Consider the following 15,237-nt stretch of genomic DNA (forward strand, 5'->3'; position numbering starts at 1 on the left):
CCGCTTCCTGCCGCTTCCTGCCGCTTCCTGCCGCTTCCTGCCGCTTCCTGCCGCTTCCTGCCGCTTCCTGCCGCTTCCTGCCGCTTCCTGCCGCTTCCTGCCGCTTCCTGCCGCTTCCTGCCGCTTCCTGCCGCCTGGGATCGCCTCGCGACGGGGCCAGGCTTATAGACCGCACTGCTTTGAATTCTTCTTGTGGGGATGTTTGGGAGCTTTGGAGTTTTTTAGAGCTCACACAGTATTAGGAGTTTAACAGAATCACAGAAGAACAAAATATCCTGATTTGGAAGGAACCCACAAGGACCATCAAGTCCAACTCTTAGCCCTGCATGGGATCATTCCCAAGAGTCACATCATGTTCCCGAGAGTATTGTCGAAATGCTTCTTGAACTCAGGCAGGCTTGGTGCTGTGACCACTTTGCTGCAGAGCCTGTTCCAGTACCCAGCCACCTTCTGGGTGAAAAACCTTTTCCTGATATCCATCCTAAACAGCTGACACAGCTTCATGCTATTCCATTGGGTCCTCTTACTGGTTATCAGAGAGAAGGGATCAGTGCCTTCCTCTCTGCTTCCCCTCACAAGGAAGTTGCAGTGAGATGAATGAGTTGCAATGAAGTTTCCCCTCCATCTCCTCCAGGCTGAACAGACCAAGTGACTTCAGCTGGTCCTAATACGACTTCCCCTCAAGGCCCTTCACCATCTTCCTTGCCTTCCTTTGCACAGTCTCTAACAACTTAATATCTTATACTGCAGTTACAAAGACTGCACACAATATTCGAGGTGAAGCCACACCAGTGCAGAGCAGAGCGGGACAATCACCTCTCTCAGCTGGCTGGCGATGCTTTGCCTGATGCCCCTCTGGATGCTGGTTTACTCCACTCAAACCTCAAAGCTTGCCCCTGTCTGAGGCAGACCAGGCCTAGCCTGGCCTCAGCTGGAGCCACAGATTTCACTCTGTAAAAGAGGCATTTCCTAATGCACTGAAGCCATGGCAGCTCTTGGAGCTTTGGTTCAGTACTTACAGGCCCACCTGCGCAGGGTGCTGAAATCTGTTGCTCCCACCCCAGTATTCGTGCATGGTATTGACCCTCGCTGGATCCTGAAGAGCAGGAAAAGCCCAGCACTGTTTTGCTGCTGGGATGCTCTGTTGGCCACAGCTGAGGAATCTTGCTCACCTCCTTTTACCAGCTGGTGATGGGCCTGATGCACCCCAAGACACAGCTGGCCCTCCTGGCTGCCAGGGCACTGATGACTCATATTCAACTTGCCATCAGTGAGGACCCCCAGGCCCCTTTCCACAGTTCTATTCTCCAGCCTCTCACTCCCCAGGCTATACACACAACCAGGGTTGCCCTATCCCAGGTGCAGAATCCAGCACTTGTCCTTGTTAAACTTCATATGGTTGGTGATTGCCCAGTCATTTCATTTGTCAAGGTCTCTCTGCAGGGCCTCCCTGCCTTTGAGGGAGTCAACAGCTTCTCCCAAATTAGTATCATCAGCAAACTTGCTCAGTATCCCTTTGATTTCTGCATCCAAGTAATTTATAAAGATGTTGAAGAGCACAGGGCCTCAGATGGAGCCCTGCAGAACCCCACTGGTGACTGGTGTCAGCCTGATGTCCCAGTTCCCTATTACTGTTTGTGCCCTACCCACAAGCCAGTTGCTTATCCATCACATGATGTGTTTATCCATCTGTGTGCTGGACATTTTGTCCAGAAGGATCCTGTGAGAGAAAGTATTGAAAGCTTTACTGAAATCCAAAAACATTACATTAGCTGGCTTCCCTTGATCTATTAGGTGGGTTACCTTGTCGTAAAAGGGAATCAGGTTTGACAAGCAGGACTTTCCCTTCATGAACCTGTGCTATCTGTTACCAGTGACTGCACTGTCCTTCATGTGTTTTTCAATACCTCGTAGAATAATCATCCCCAGTCACTGAAATAAGACTAACAGGCCTGTAGTTTTCCAGGTCATCCTTCTCGCCCATTTTGAAAAATGGGACAATGGCTGAGAACTTCCAGTCAACTGGGACCTCTCCAGGTTCCCAAGACTGTTCAAAAATCATTGAGAGAGGCCTTAAGGATGACTTCAGCCAGCTCTTGGAGTATTCTCTTATGAATCCTGTGAGGCCCTATAGACTTACAGAGATCCACCTGGAGCAGCAGATTCCACACAAGTTTAGGGTCAACTGGGAGTTTATAATTCTCACAGCATGGTCCTGCAGCTCAGGCCACTTTAACCTCTCATCTGTGTTGAAGACAGAGGCAAAGAAAGCATTAAACATCTCTGCCTTGTCTATGTCCCTGTTTGTGAGGTGACCATCCTCATCCTGTAATGGCCTAATGTCATTTCTGCACCTTTTTTTGCCATTAATGTATTTAAAAGAACTCTTTTTATCATCTCCCACAGTACTGTTCAGCTTTAAATCCAGTTGAGCTTTGGCTACATGAATTTTCTGCCTACAGCAATAAGTAGCATCTCTCTATTCCTCCCATCTCTCCTACACTTGCTACCATTGGGCATACACCTTCCTTTTTGCTTTACCTCCAAAAGAATATCCCTGCTCAGCCAAACCAGCCTTCTGCCTTGTCTGCTTAATTTCTGACATTTTGGAATTGCCTGCTCCTGTGCCCTTAGGAGGTAATGTTTGAAAGGTGACTAGCACTGATGGACCCCAGAATCTGCAAAAGCATTTTCACAGAAGTCTGTAGGACTTGTTTTTTGAAGATGAAAGTATATCATGAGTTCCACAGTGATTTGAAGAAGATGGAAGAATTGTCTTATGGTTAAAAGCTGCTCTGGAGGTGTGGATTTTTTCACTGACCTTGCTGCATAGCTTTTGTGTGGTGAAGGAAATCCACTTTAGCTAAGTCACTGAAAAAATTAAAAGATAACAGTCTCTGCACATGCCTATTTTAGCTAAACGTCTTTTGCATGATGGCATATTACATAAACATAACTTTTCAGATGAATTTATTTTGTACTTGGGTGAAAATCCATTATTTCAGGACTGATCTGAACCACCGTGTCTTTCACAGTTGGGCCCTGTAAAAGCATGAGTTCAGTTCATTGCATTACTGAGCTTTTACCTTCGGGACAAAACCCATTCTGCAAGTTGACTGACAAAAGGTAAGAACTTTTCAGCTACTAGTTTGGAAACTTAGACAATCCTTAAGGTCCATGCTGAACTACTATCAATTAGTCCCTTCTTCCTATTTTACTCTAAATATTTTAAAAAGAGTAAATATTTTTTTTCTTGTACAAAAGTCAGGGTTTTATGGCATATCCACATCTGATTAAAGAGGAGCTCCTTTTCTGTGTTTTGAACAGAAAATACACAGATTGTTAAATATTAAAAAAATGAATGGCTGCACCTTAAAAGACATACAATAAACTGGCGGGAATGATGACTCCTTCATCTTTCTTTGCAGACAATGAAAATGATGACATTGCCTCTTCCTCTCACAGTTGTGTCTGAAGATTAATACCCTCTTAGGACATATTTGAGTGCTATATTATTGGTGAGCGCTCAAGAAAAAACTAGGAATAAGCTGGTAAATTTTGTTCTAGTGCAGTATTTAATGAGTGAAGTATAAACAAACTCCTGTATACTCAGTGACTGATGAGGTTTTGGCAAAACATACTGATGATCACTGGTTATCACTGTCCATTTTATGTATGGACAGTGGAAAAATAGTGCCAGACAGTTCAACTAATGTCCATATCACTGTCAATAACAAAAGTAGGGCTGACTTCTTTCTTCATGCTGCCATATCCTACCTCTTTCCCTAGGTCTGATGTAGAGTCACATTTACCCACCTCTCACAGTTGTCTCTAAAGACATACATAAAAGAAATGGAACTCTGTTGATGAAAACCAGCTGAGAAATGAGCATTTGCTGTGCATTATTTGTTATGCTGTGTTCTTTAAAAATACCTGCAGACTTCAATAATGTGTTCTGAAGTACACATTAAACTAACACGTACGTGATTTGCCAGTGATTCTTGAAGTATTTGGTTAATCATCTTCACACAGAAGACATCAAAACCCAAAGTATGCTCTCTTTTCTGAATGATTAAGCCGAGCTTCCCATAACATTTCCCTAGCAGGTCATGACAGACTGCTAACAAGAAAGTGGATTCTGCTGTGAAAAAAAAAGAAAAAAAATGGGAAAAGGAGGAAGCAATGATCCCAAAGATGTGCAAAGAAAAGAAAAAGCCAAGATGCAACTCAAAAGAAATATAGGTTATTTTGATGGGGTAAGTTTTATTATAGGATCAATTGTTGGGGCAGGTATCTTTGTGTCTCCTACAGGGGTGTTAAAGCATTCCTTACTCAACGTTGGCATCGCACTAATAATCTGGACTGCATCTGGGCTGGTTTCTCTGATGGGTTCCCTCTGCTATGCAGAACTGGGAACCTCTCTGCCCTTCTCTGGAGGAGAATATAGCCATATTAAAAGAGGCCTTGGATCCCTCCCCGCCTTTGTGTTTATCTGGACGTCAACATTTACCAAGCCAGCATCAAATGCTGCTCGAGCCTTGCTGTTTGCTGAATATGCCACCCAGCCCTTCTATGGCATTTGCCCTCCACCAGAAGTGCTGAAAAAATGCTTGGCCTTGGCCGTTCTCTGGTCCCTGGGGATTTTGAATGGCTGCAGTGTCAAAATGGCTGCATGGGTGCAGACAGTTTTCACTCTGCTGAAGATGATGGCCTTGTCTGTAATTGCTGTCGGCGGCATCGTTCTCCTCGTTGCGAGGCAAAAGGAGAGTCTGGCCAGATTTGAGGACTTGTTCAGCTCAGAGATTCCCAATGCTTCGCAGGTTGCTGAAGCCTTCTTCCAAGGACTGTACGCGTATGGAGGCTGGTGGTCCCTCAATTATATGGCAGGTATCTCACTCCTCTTCTTTAGATTTTGTTCTGCAGTTGTCATTCTTGTGTTCCTCAGCTTGTCTTGGTAGAACTTGTCTCTCCTTCAGGACCATAGGGTCTCATGTTTTATGTGACTCCTATGTTTGTTGGGACTGGTAGAAGAGGCATTGTTCCTCTCTAGGGAAGTTTTCTGCTTTTTGTCCAGTCTCCAAAATCAAACTGACATTTCCAGTGGGATACAGGAGAAATCAAAATAGTTGATTTAAAATCTCACACATAAACAGAATTTTTCATACCTGAAAAATTTGCATTTTGTCTTTCTCAGTGTCCATGACAGTGTATTTTTAGGAAAGGATCAGGTTATCCATGCCAAACTATGTGCACATAGATAATTTTTATTCCAATATCTGTACCTTCTTTGAGGTTATGCAGTTGTTGTGTACATTGACAAATTGATTTTGAATTTTGCAAAATACAGCAATTCCATGGGGTATATTTTCTTGGGAAAATAGAGTTTTGCACAGAAGGTGAAGAGAGATCTAAGGAAAGTGTTATAAATACTTTCATAGAATTTGTACTCAATTTTAAACACTCAAAACATTTTTGAATATCTATTTACTCACCCTATTCTATATCTGATGATGTGGCAGTAAGAAATGGAGCAGTTTTTCATGAAACCTACAGAGATGATGTTTTTAATATTAGTTATTCATGTCACAAGTTAAATTAATAGTTTTATGATATGATCAGATTTATGGAATTATGTTGGAAACAAGTTGATATTGCTCTTATATCTTTAACCATTTGTACACATTAACCTCTATCATGTAAAATATTAAATAAGCTGCATGTGTTAAATGCATAATGCAAAGTTCAATGGTGAGAACAATGTGAAATTTGGTTAATGTTTAAAAAACTGACTGTTATAATTGCAATCCAGTTATTCCAGCATTAAAAATGTGTTGCAATTAAAAAAAAAAAAAGGTGATATAAGTCAGGAAAGTTTAGTTTTGAAATCTTAAAAATTCCTTAAATGCAAGCACTTAGCTTTGTAACCCTGAGAAAATACAAGAGTACTGGTAAAATATTAATTTATTTTTTTGATCAGTTAGCACTACTAATAAATACCATAGACTGGGGAGCACAGCTGTTTGGACAGATGTAACCTATGCAGTAGTTCTAAATTGAACTGCGTTTCCTATTCTTTAACAATAACTTTATTTATGTGAGCTTCAGCTAAAGCATCAGGTGCCAGCTGGATGGCAGGACTGTAATGAGTGAAGAAACAAATGAAAAGATAAATTTAAATTGACAATTTTAGTGATTGTCCTCTTCTGGGCTCAAAATTACCAAGTGTATTTCTTACATCTGAAATAAATCCAAAATTGTCTGATAGTATTTGAATTCTGCTGTTGTGCTCCTTCAGTCCTGGCTCTGTGCACTACAGGCAGTGCTGGGACAGGCTCAAGGCTGATGTTCTGGGCAGAAGATAGAAATCGTATTTGAAAGAGGAAAGAGATTTCAACCTCCTAAAAAGAACTTAAGTGAGCTGCATATTTAGCTTTTCACTTCTTCCCTCTTGTGAGTTATTGGCTGGTAATACTCAGGAGATCTTCTGTAAGTGCTGAGGGAAGTGGGAAGAGGAGAGGGAGTGAGGGGTGGAGTGAAAGAGGTGAAAAAGACCCTTTTTGATTGAGATAAGGATGAATTATTAGGCTTCTGGAAACCAGCTTCATCTTTTGTTTGGACTATCAGATGTTCAGGAATGTGTGCCAGTGCCTGAATTATTCACTGGCAAAATCTGCAGTTTTTTCTTATTTGATAAGTGTAGTTCTAAGCTATCAGGCTTAGCACTAAACAGTTTTCCTCCACCAACTTTGCCCTGAAAAGGGTAATAGCCACTGATATCCAGATGGGAATAGCCCCCTTTTAAAGCTGCTGCGTTATTGCTTTTCTCTCTGTACTGTCAATCTTTTCTTTTACTTTTTCTATATTTCCTGATATAAGGGCAAAGAAAAAGGTTTTGAGTAGGAATAGGCAAATACTAAGTTTCAGATCAGGACTCAGGAGGTGATGTCAGAATAAATAATCTGACTTTAGAGTCTCATGTTTAAGGTAGTGATTTACAAGTAAGGCTACTTGAAAATTTCTACCAAATCAATTTTCTAATGTAAGTCAAATATGTGATTAATTAAATCAAGGAGAAATTATTAGTCCTTCTGTAATTTTTTTATCAGCTGTCCAAAATAGTTAATAAATGGGTAAATAAAAATAAGTTGTTTAGGAATCTTTGATAGTAACCTATTTGAGAACAACTATAGGACTTCACAAGCAGCATAATTTAGCAGCCATGATCAGGGATTAGGGCAGGACTTTGGTATCAGTCTTGTCAAGCTCTGCACAGGTGGACCACTGAAATACACTTGCTGAAGCTACACTGCTTGATTTATTTGTCTTTTTAAATTGTATTTTTCAGAAGAGATGAAAAACCCCAGCAGAAATATCCCCTTAACTGTGATGACTGCTGTCCCTGCAGTAATTGTTTTTTATTTACTGGTGAACATCTCATATCTGACTGTCCTCACACCTAAGGAAATTGTCTCCTCAGGTATGGATTTAATATTTTTTTTAATTAAAAAGGCATGGTTCATTATCATACCAATCTGAAGTCAATGTATTGGGTTACTTCTGCTCTCCTAACTTCACAGTCCAGAAGTTTGGGTTCATTCTCTTTTAACAGAGAATTCTTTAATTTTACTATGTGACACAAGTTCGACTGAAAGCAGACAGATGTTATTAAATGTTGAAAATGTTGGTTTATATCTGCACTGGCCAGAAATGAAATCAGAAGTGTATTAAAACCTGGAAAATCGGCTGAAAGTTAGGTCTTGAGTATAGCGATGACCTTTGTTCTTCCTGTAGTTTTAATCCTCTCTCCTCCTTCTTTCCCTCTCTCACGGTGTCTCAGGTTAGAGCCATTACTGTTTAGGAGGTGGACAAGTCTAACATGTTCAGTACTATAGAAAGGGCTGTGGACACAAAAATGTAGCCATTTTGGGTGCGTGTTTGTGTGTTATTCTTGATAAATTTTGTGATTCCTCAGAAGAGCCTATACAAAAGCCCAGTGTATGTAAAGCGTTTCTCAGATCCTGTACCAAGAAACTGTCCATGAAAAGGTGCAAGGGGAGCTGTATTTCTCCTTGATTGTCCAAACAGCACCTTTTAAATCCCTCCATAATGAGATTAGGCTGTCAGACCTTGCCTACAGGTGTGACAAAAACCATACCTCATTTGGATGGATCAATTATTTTTTTCTTGTGAAAACAGCTCACTAACATAAATGGAACCAGTGTAGCTGTCACTCAGCAACCTTGTATTATCGTTCAGCCATTGTCAGGTTATCTGCTGGAAAAGATGGGCACGTTTGCAGATCCATCCTACAATGAAAGAAGCAGCAAATATCAGACCATCTGTGAACAGCAGCTGCCCAGCTGGCATAACCAGCTCCATACATACCAGGGGAGTTGTGTCTATCTATGCCAGCTGAGGAGACAGCCTTAAAATTATAGCTCTTATTCAAACATTGCTATGTGTTGCTGTGGCTCTTGTTCTTTCATTACATTTTTTTGGGGGGGAGGCAGGGTGTGGAGGGGGTTTCCCCCATGTCTAATAATTTCCTATGCTGCGCAGGTCACTGCAAGATCTATGTTCCTCATGGCATTTGGTTATAGACACACTACATATTATTCCTTGCTACTATATGGGCTGTAGTTAATTTCCAAGCAATATTAAATATCTCTTGTTCAGAAATAATCTTTCACACTTCCTCAGTTCTGCCCAAAGCAAAATCTCATTAACAACCCATTTGCTGACTCTTCTCTGAAGGTGCCTGTGCTGCTGTTGGCAGTTTTGCTGTAACAGCAGTCTGTGTCACCACCATGGGCATGCTGGGGCCTAAGGTGTTCATTTTCTTTCCGTGACTATGTGTGTGTGTTAGTGATGCATGGCTGTGAGATGCAGCTCTCTCCTACTGCGCAGTCCATTACTGTGGTATTTGCCCCAGCAGGTTTGCCTGGCTTGCTCTGGTAGGCAGCGCTCCTTGCTGTCATTCTCCTAGGAAATCTTTAGCTCATGAATGAAATACCCTTAGGTGTAGATTACTGTTTGACTACTGTAGCAAAAAAATGCATGCATTGCTGGTAAATACAGATGTTTCTTGCATTTTAAGTTGTATTTCTGTTGAGCCTGTCAGTGATTCAGAACATGGTACCTGTACTACACTAATGCTTTGCTTTCTTGCAGTTGCTGTGGCAGTCACTTGGGCTGATCGAGTTATCCCCTCTGTTGCCTGGATCATTCCTCTCTCTGTTGCTGTCTCAATATTTGGTGCCCTCAACAGCAGCATGTTCACACTAGGTCGATTAAGCTATGCTGGAAGTCAGTCAGGACATTTACCTGTTTTAATATCCATGCTTAATGTCCACTCCTGTACTCCAGCACCAGCCATGATTTTTTCAACCACAATTGCATCCATTTTTATCATCCCCTCTGACCTTATTACGTTAACAAATTACTTTGGATTTTCTGCCTGGCTTATGATTGGACTGACTTGTGCAAGCCTGATTGTACTTCGATACCGGGAACCTCAACTACATCGACCATACAAAGTAAATGGACCTAAATTGCAAAATATTTTTTACAGATTTTTTTTGAGTAGCATGTAAAAGTTTCAGAACAAGGGCAAGTCAAATGTGGATAGTTACAAAAATACAAATAATAATCTCAGTGCTTAGAGCCTTATTCAAAAACCTTGCTTCAGGATAGAAGAAGTGGGTCTGTGCCCCAGAAAACTTGCACTTGAAAAAAGGAGATGGTTATATGCAGAATGGGGGAGATGTGCATCAGATGTGTACCAGTGTGGAGCAGCAATAAGAACAGTGTAGGACCCAGGCTGACCATTCACAGTTAATTAAACCTTGACCTACTCTCATCTTCCCTGACACCATCACACACATTATGAATAGGCTGAATTTCCTCTTAATCTAGAAATTGGAAAGCTGGGTTAGAAAGGTATACTCATTGTGAAGGCTTCTTCTAGGCACCCAGCCCTGAGTGTCTTTTAGGAACCTGTAATATTTGTCAACAAATGAATTTCAGGTACTGCCTATCTCTACCACTTGATGACAGAAGGAGCTTAAACAAATATTTTAGAAAGGATGCCTATCTTGTAGGCAATTTGAGGTCAGATGACTCTTGTCCTGGGAGAGTTTATAGCAGTGTGAGAAATGGTATTCTACTGTGGCAAAGAATGGGTTGTTACTCTTATGAATGAGATGTAAAATCGCAGTTGGTCTGTTTATTTCCTAAACCATTCTTTTTCTTTTCTTGCAGGTGTTTCTGCCAGTTCCATTTGTGATGGTGGCAATGTCTTTCTTCCTAGTTTTAGCTCCCATAGTCTGGTCTCCCAACATGCAATATGTTTATGCTTTCCTGTTTATGCTGGGAAGTCTTGTTGTTTATCTACCTTTTATACATTTTAAATTGCATTTTGCATTTCTTGACAAAATTACTTGCCACTTGCAGCTCCTGTTAGAAGTCTCTCCTGCTGATGGATCTGCTGAGGGCAAATGTGAATAACAGGCAAATGGTTAATCCCGGCACAATTAAGAGCCAACACAGGATTTTGTTTAACTGAGAGTGTAAACAGTACTAGTTAGATGTTAGGTGTGATATACAGGTGCTCATGCAGGTATAGATATATACATACATAGATGAATATGCATACATTGCATTCATATATGCAAACATGCATGTATAGGTATATATACATGCACATATATATGTATGGGCATTAGCATAGTGAGTTAATATGTATATATCTGTGTATGTCTGGTTATATACATAATAGGTGCAAAGGATCTCTCTTAAACTTGTAAAATCTGTAAAATGCTCTCTCTTGCTCCTTGAAAACACAGTTAAAAGTTGCATGTAGTCTTGCAGTAATAGAAATAAGACTCAGTTGCAGCATATGTAATTATCAATATTATAATACAATAAATGAGTAAATACATTCTTAACAGCATCGTATAAATATACTTTTGGACTCTGAACTGAATTGTCTGGATTATTCTTAGTTTGAAATAGCTTGTTTATTAGAACTTCTGTTTTTAAAGCCTTTATACTTCTATTCATCTGCCTTTTTTTTAAATTTATTTTTAATAAAAACCTTTGAAGAACATCATAAAATTGACTGAGACCTTTTTTATCCCAAGAAAACAGCACATGGTGCATCTTAGCTATTTTAGAACAACACATAAAAATTCAAGGTGAAATCTTGCAAAGCATCAAGTAAGGCAGTAAGAATTGTTTATCCTCCCCATCACAGCAATAAAACTAAAGATATGTGAATTACTTTACTAAATTGTTTACATCTTAGCATTAACATTACTTTATTCCTTGCTTTCTTTTTGGTGTGATTGAGAAGAGCTTTTTTAGGCTTCCTCTCCTCCATTTTTATTATGTTTATGAAAGCAAGATAAATTAAATATTTTTTCATTTTATAATTGGGCCATATTAAGTTCACTGAACATTTAAAATTAAAAGTAAGTAAAATTACAGAGGAAACAACATGTACTTAGGTGATTAATCTATTAATATATGTTGCTATTTTATAATTACAATAGAATTACATATGTAGTGTGTTTTTCAAATCTGTCAATGAAAGCTCAGCGACACAACCAGTAGATGGCCCCAGACTGACATCTGTCTAACACCGTGGTACTCTGGTCTGCTGGATGATGTATTGGTGAAACAGTTTTATAGCACAGTAGAATGAAAAAAATTCTTGCTAGAATATTCGATTCACTGATATATCAAAATTTTAGAGGTCAGAATGATTGATAAAGCCTTTATTCATAGCTGCCCAGAGTACAGGGTACCCATCAGTAAAGCTGGGAACCAACCAAAGGTTTAAGAGGATTGACTTTGCACTGGAATGAGCCCCCAGAGGAAAAAAAGTACGTGAAGAAAGTGGCTTTTCTTACAGGTGATGATGTACACAGAATGAAATTTAAAACTTTTAAAATGCTGTAGGAAGAAAAGCCCATGCAAGTGAGAGAGTAGTGAATACAGCTGAGCCGGAGACTGGATCCTGCTGCTGAAAGCAAGGCAGGAACCAATGTTTAATTTCAGTCAATAGTGCTATTGGAAAAACATTTTTCTTGCTATTTAAATTTAAAAAATCATGAGACTCATTGAAATTTTATAGGAGCATTATTTTAAGAATTGAACTATAAAAGGAAAGAAGGATTTTACTGTGACCAAAGCACCCATCAGTAATTTGTAAATGCAGGCATGGCAGTGCCACAGATTGTCGACTGAGCTTGATCATGGAATTTATTTAAACCCATATTTTAATATGTAAATAAAAACTGGAAGTCTTAAGGGGGAAAAAAGTGTATGTAACAATAATATTGTGTTGTAGACCAGATGGTTAGGAAAAGCAAGCATGAGGAGGAAGTTGCTCAATTGGATATGTTATTTCTATGTAATTCTTGTCAGTATATCTACACTTTAATTCCATAAGGAGCTGGGTACCTACTGATCATCTATGTCAGGGTATGTTTGGGTAATTGGAGCATGTATCTGTTAATGATACAAACTTTGAATGTAGACATTTAGCAGTTTCAAGAAATTAGGGAACTCAGAAGTGCCATTGAAATGTAATATGAAATAAATTGCATCTATATATCTTTCTGTAATGTGAACTAGATAGTTTTTCTTTTAACAACAATCTAGGAAATGGCACATAAACAGGCATGTACATGGTTATTGCCAAAGGATCAGTGAAAATGAGAAAATTTAGAACAAGCCAGAATTAAAAATGTCCATGAAAGCTTAAGCCCCTCTCTGAAGGCACCTTTTGATGGCCCTGCATTATCAGATCATAAACTATTCTTTTATATAACCTTACATCATTTATTGGATAGAATGGATGGTAACCAGATAATTCACTATTAGTTTCCTCCCATTTAAATATGTGACCTTGCACCTTGTTTAGGACCTTGTTTATCACTCCCTGCTCATATACTGCTCTTGACAAACATTGTTAACTTCTTACAGACTTTTCTATGGTGTTCTTCATGGCAGCACCTGAGCACCTCACAAAAATACTAATTTGTCTTTTCCCTCATGAGCTGAGACAGTAGTATCATCTTTGCTTGCCAAAAGTGAGTTAAGCTAATGTGTAGGTTGCACAACAAGTGCATTTTATGATGTTCCCTGAAATCCTTCAATTCATGTCTGTCAGGGGTTCTCCAGCAAGACTCTGTTTCATCCTAAACCTTCCTCTTCTACAGCAAATGAGGGATTGGCTAGCTGAGATTTAACATCTTCAACACAAACTGTTGCCTTATTCCCAGATCGGAATGCTCTTATTAAATGACCCAGTGTTAGGAAAGGGACTTACACAGCTGAGCTGAATTAGCATTATAAAAACAATCTCAGATATGGTATTGCTGATCTACTGAATATGAGTCACTGATGTTCTCTTAATGCAGCCTTTCTTTTGCCTGCGTGTTTTAGAATGCTAAATCACAAAGAAGAAAATACAGTATTAAATCTATAAAGATTTCTTATTGTTGCTGGATCATTACATATTTCCAAGCAGTAAGCATAAAGGAACAGAATCCAAATTTATAACTTGTATTAGCTACTCTGGCCAAGAGCAATTCAATATTTCAGCATTATAGCTTCTTTCAGTGACACTAGTTGGTCTCCCTTGCTTTCCTACTTGAATATGTCTCAGAAAATGCTACTGTTTTATTATTAGACTATTGCATCATCAGAAGTTCAACCTTACAACAAATAAAGATAGAATATGCGTATATTTGATAAATAGAAATAGAGTGTGGATAAATTTTTTCAATACTGTACTGGCCCATTTCAACATGCAACCTCCCTATCTGTTTTTATAGGTTTCTAACAAAATATTTGTATCTATTTCTGCATCACCTGGGTTTTTTTTTGTTCTTTATCTACTTAAAAAGACAATATAAAATACCAAATGATAATCAGTCTTATTTTAAAAATTACTTGTAGTTATACATCATGCTAAGTCCATGTGTGCTGAACTGCTTTACCAAAAAAAAAAAATCATGCTGAGGCAAAACCCAGCTATTGTACAGAAGAAATAAAAAAAACCCCAGCAATGAATTAATTTACTTCCCTTCTCACAGTTCGTGTTAACTGTGATTTCAATAAAAATATAATCAACTAATAATGAACAATTGTACATATTGTTTGTGCTTTGATGTGGTGATTTTTGGTTGGAACCTCTGTGTTACAGAGGGGAGGGTATATGAGAAGGTACCTATAGCTGCTAGGCCTGGAGGAGCTCAGGCATTCTAACTTCTATTCTCACATTTGATATATGCACTGTGGGTGTTGCTAAGGTTCTCCACATCTTAGTTTCCACAGCTAAAACAGAAACAATTGTGTTTTAACAACTTACAGGTCAAAGAGTATTTGCTTGTGACCTCTTCTGGATCACAGTTAGTAATTATTCTTGTCATTGCCCTGTATGTCTTATTCCAAGTGATGGGGGGCCCTGGGGATTCCCAGTTCTTGCTGGCTTGATTTGGAGGGGTAAGAGCTGTATGTGCTTCAGGAACTTTTTGTTCTGCTTTGGAACAGGAAATTAAACATTTTTAAATTAAGAAGTTGGATAACCTGTATCCTACAGGTTTAAAGGCTCTGTTGAAGAGTTTGACTATTAATGTTGATTTTCAATAGCTCTTGCTACACAGGGGAAATTTCAGGAGTGCAAAAAAAAAGGTAACGTGCCAATATTTAAAAAGAATAAAGGAAATGACCCAAGAAATTATAGACCTGTCAGTGTCACATAAATCCTTGGAAAAATAATGGAACAGATAATATGAAACTGAATTAATAAAGAATTAAAAGCAAGTAGCAGAATTAATGCCAGTTCATTTGTGTTTATGGAAAGTAATCCTATCTGGCCAGTTTCACATTATATTTTCTGTAATATAGGTTGATTAAAAGATAAAGAAAACGGGATTTGAAGGTCCACTAAAGTTGCAGACTTAGACAAAGTAGTTACACCACTACAAATCAATCCATTTTGTCTGGCAAACTTTTAAGAGAGTAGGATTTTTCATCATCTTGCAAAGCTACTAAAACAAACTTTATTAGCAAGCCTATGTACATCATACTGTCTGGATGCTTTCTACTTCTTTTGACAACAATAGTTTCTGGCAGCAAGATCTAAGTGTATTCACAGTGGTTATACTGAGACTTCCCTATTTGCTGCCAAATATACAACAGGTCTTTATTGTAAGGGTGGTGAGG

At 39.0% G+C, this 15,237-nt stretch overlaps 1 protein-coding gene across 1 annotated transcript; it reads left to right on the forward strand.

Moving 5' to 3' along the window:
- Positions 1 to 4,047: 4,047 nt before the first annotated feature.
- Positions 4,048 to 10,599, forward strand: SLC7A13 (solute carrier family 7 member 13). The gene is made up of 4 exons (XM_027900154.1): positions 4,048 to 4,887; positions 7,346 to 7,477; positions 9,172 to 9,536; positions 10,261 to 10,599. Exons 1-4 carry the CDS (start codon positions 4,164 to 4,166, stop codon positions 10,504 to 10,506), a joined length of 1,467 nt encoding a protein of 488 aa, XP_027755955.1. The 5' UTR covers positions 4,048 to 4,163; the 3' UTR covers positions 10,507 to 10,599.
- Positions 10,600 to 15,237: the final 4,638 nt, after the last annotated feature.

This window comes from Empidonax traillii, unplaced genomic scaffold (genome assembly GCF_003031625.1).
Source record: "Empidonax traillii isolate 1590-97213 ecotype Southwest subspecies unplaced genomic scaffold, ASM303162v1 scaffold713:size524338, whole genome shotgun sequence".
In the NCBI taxonomy this organism is placed as follows: Eukaryota; Metazoa; Chordata; class Aves; order Passeriformes; family Tyrannidae; genus Empidonax; species Empidonax traillii.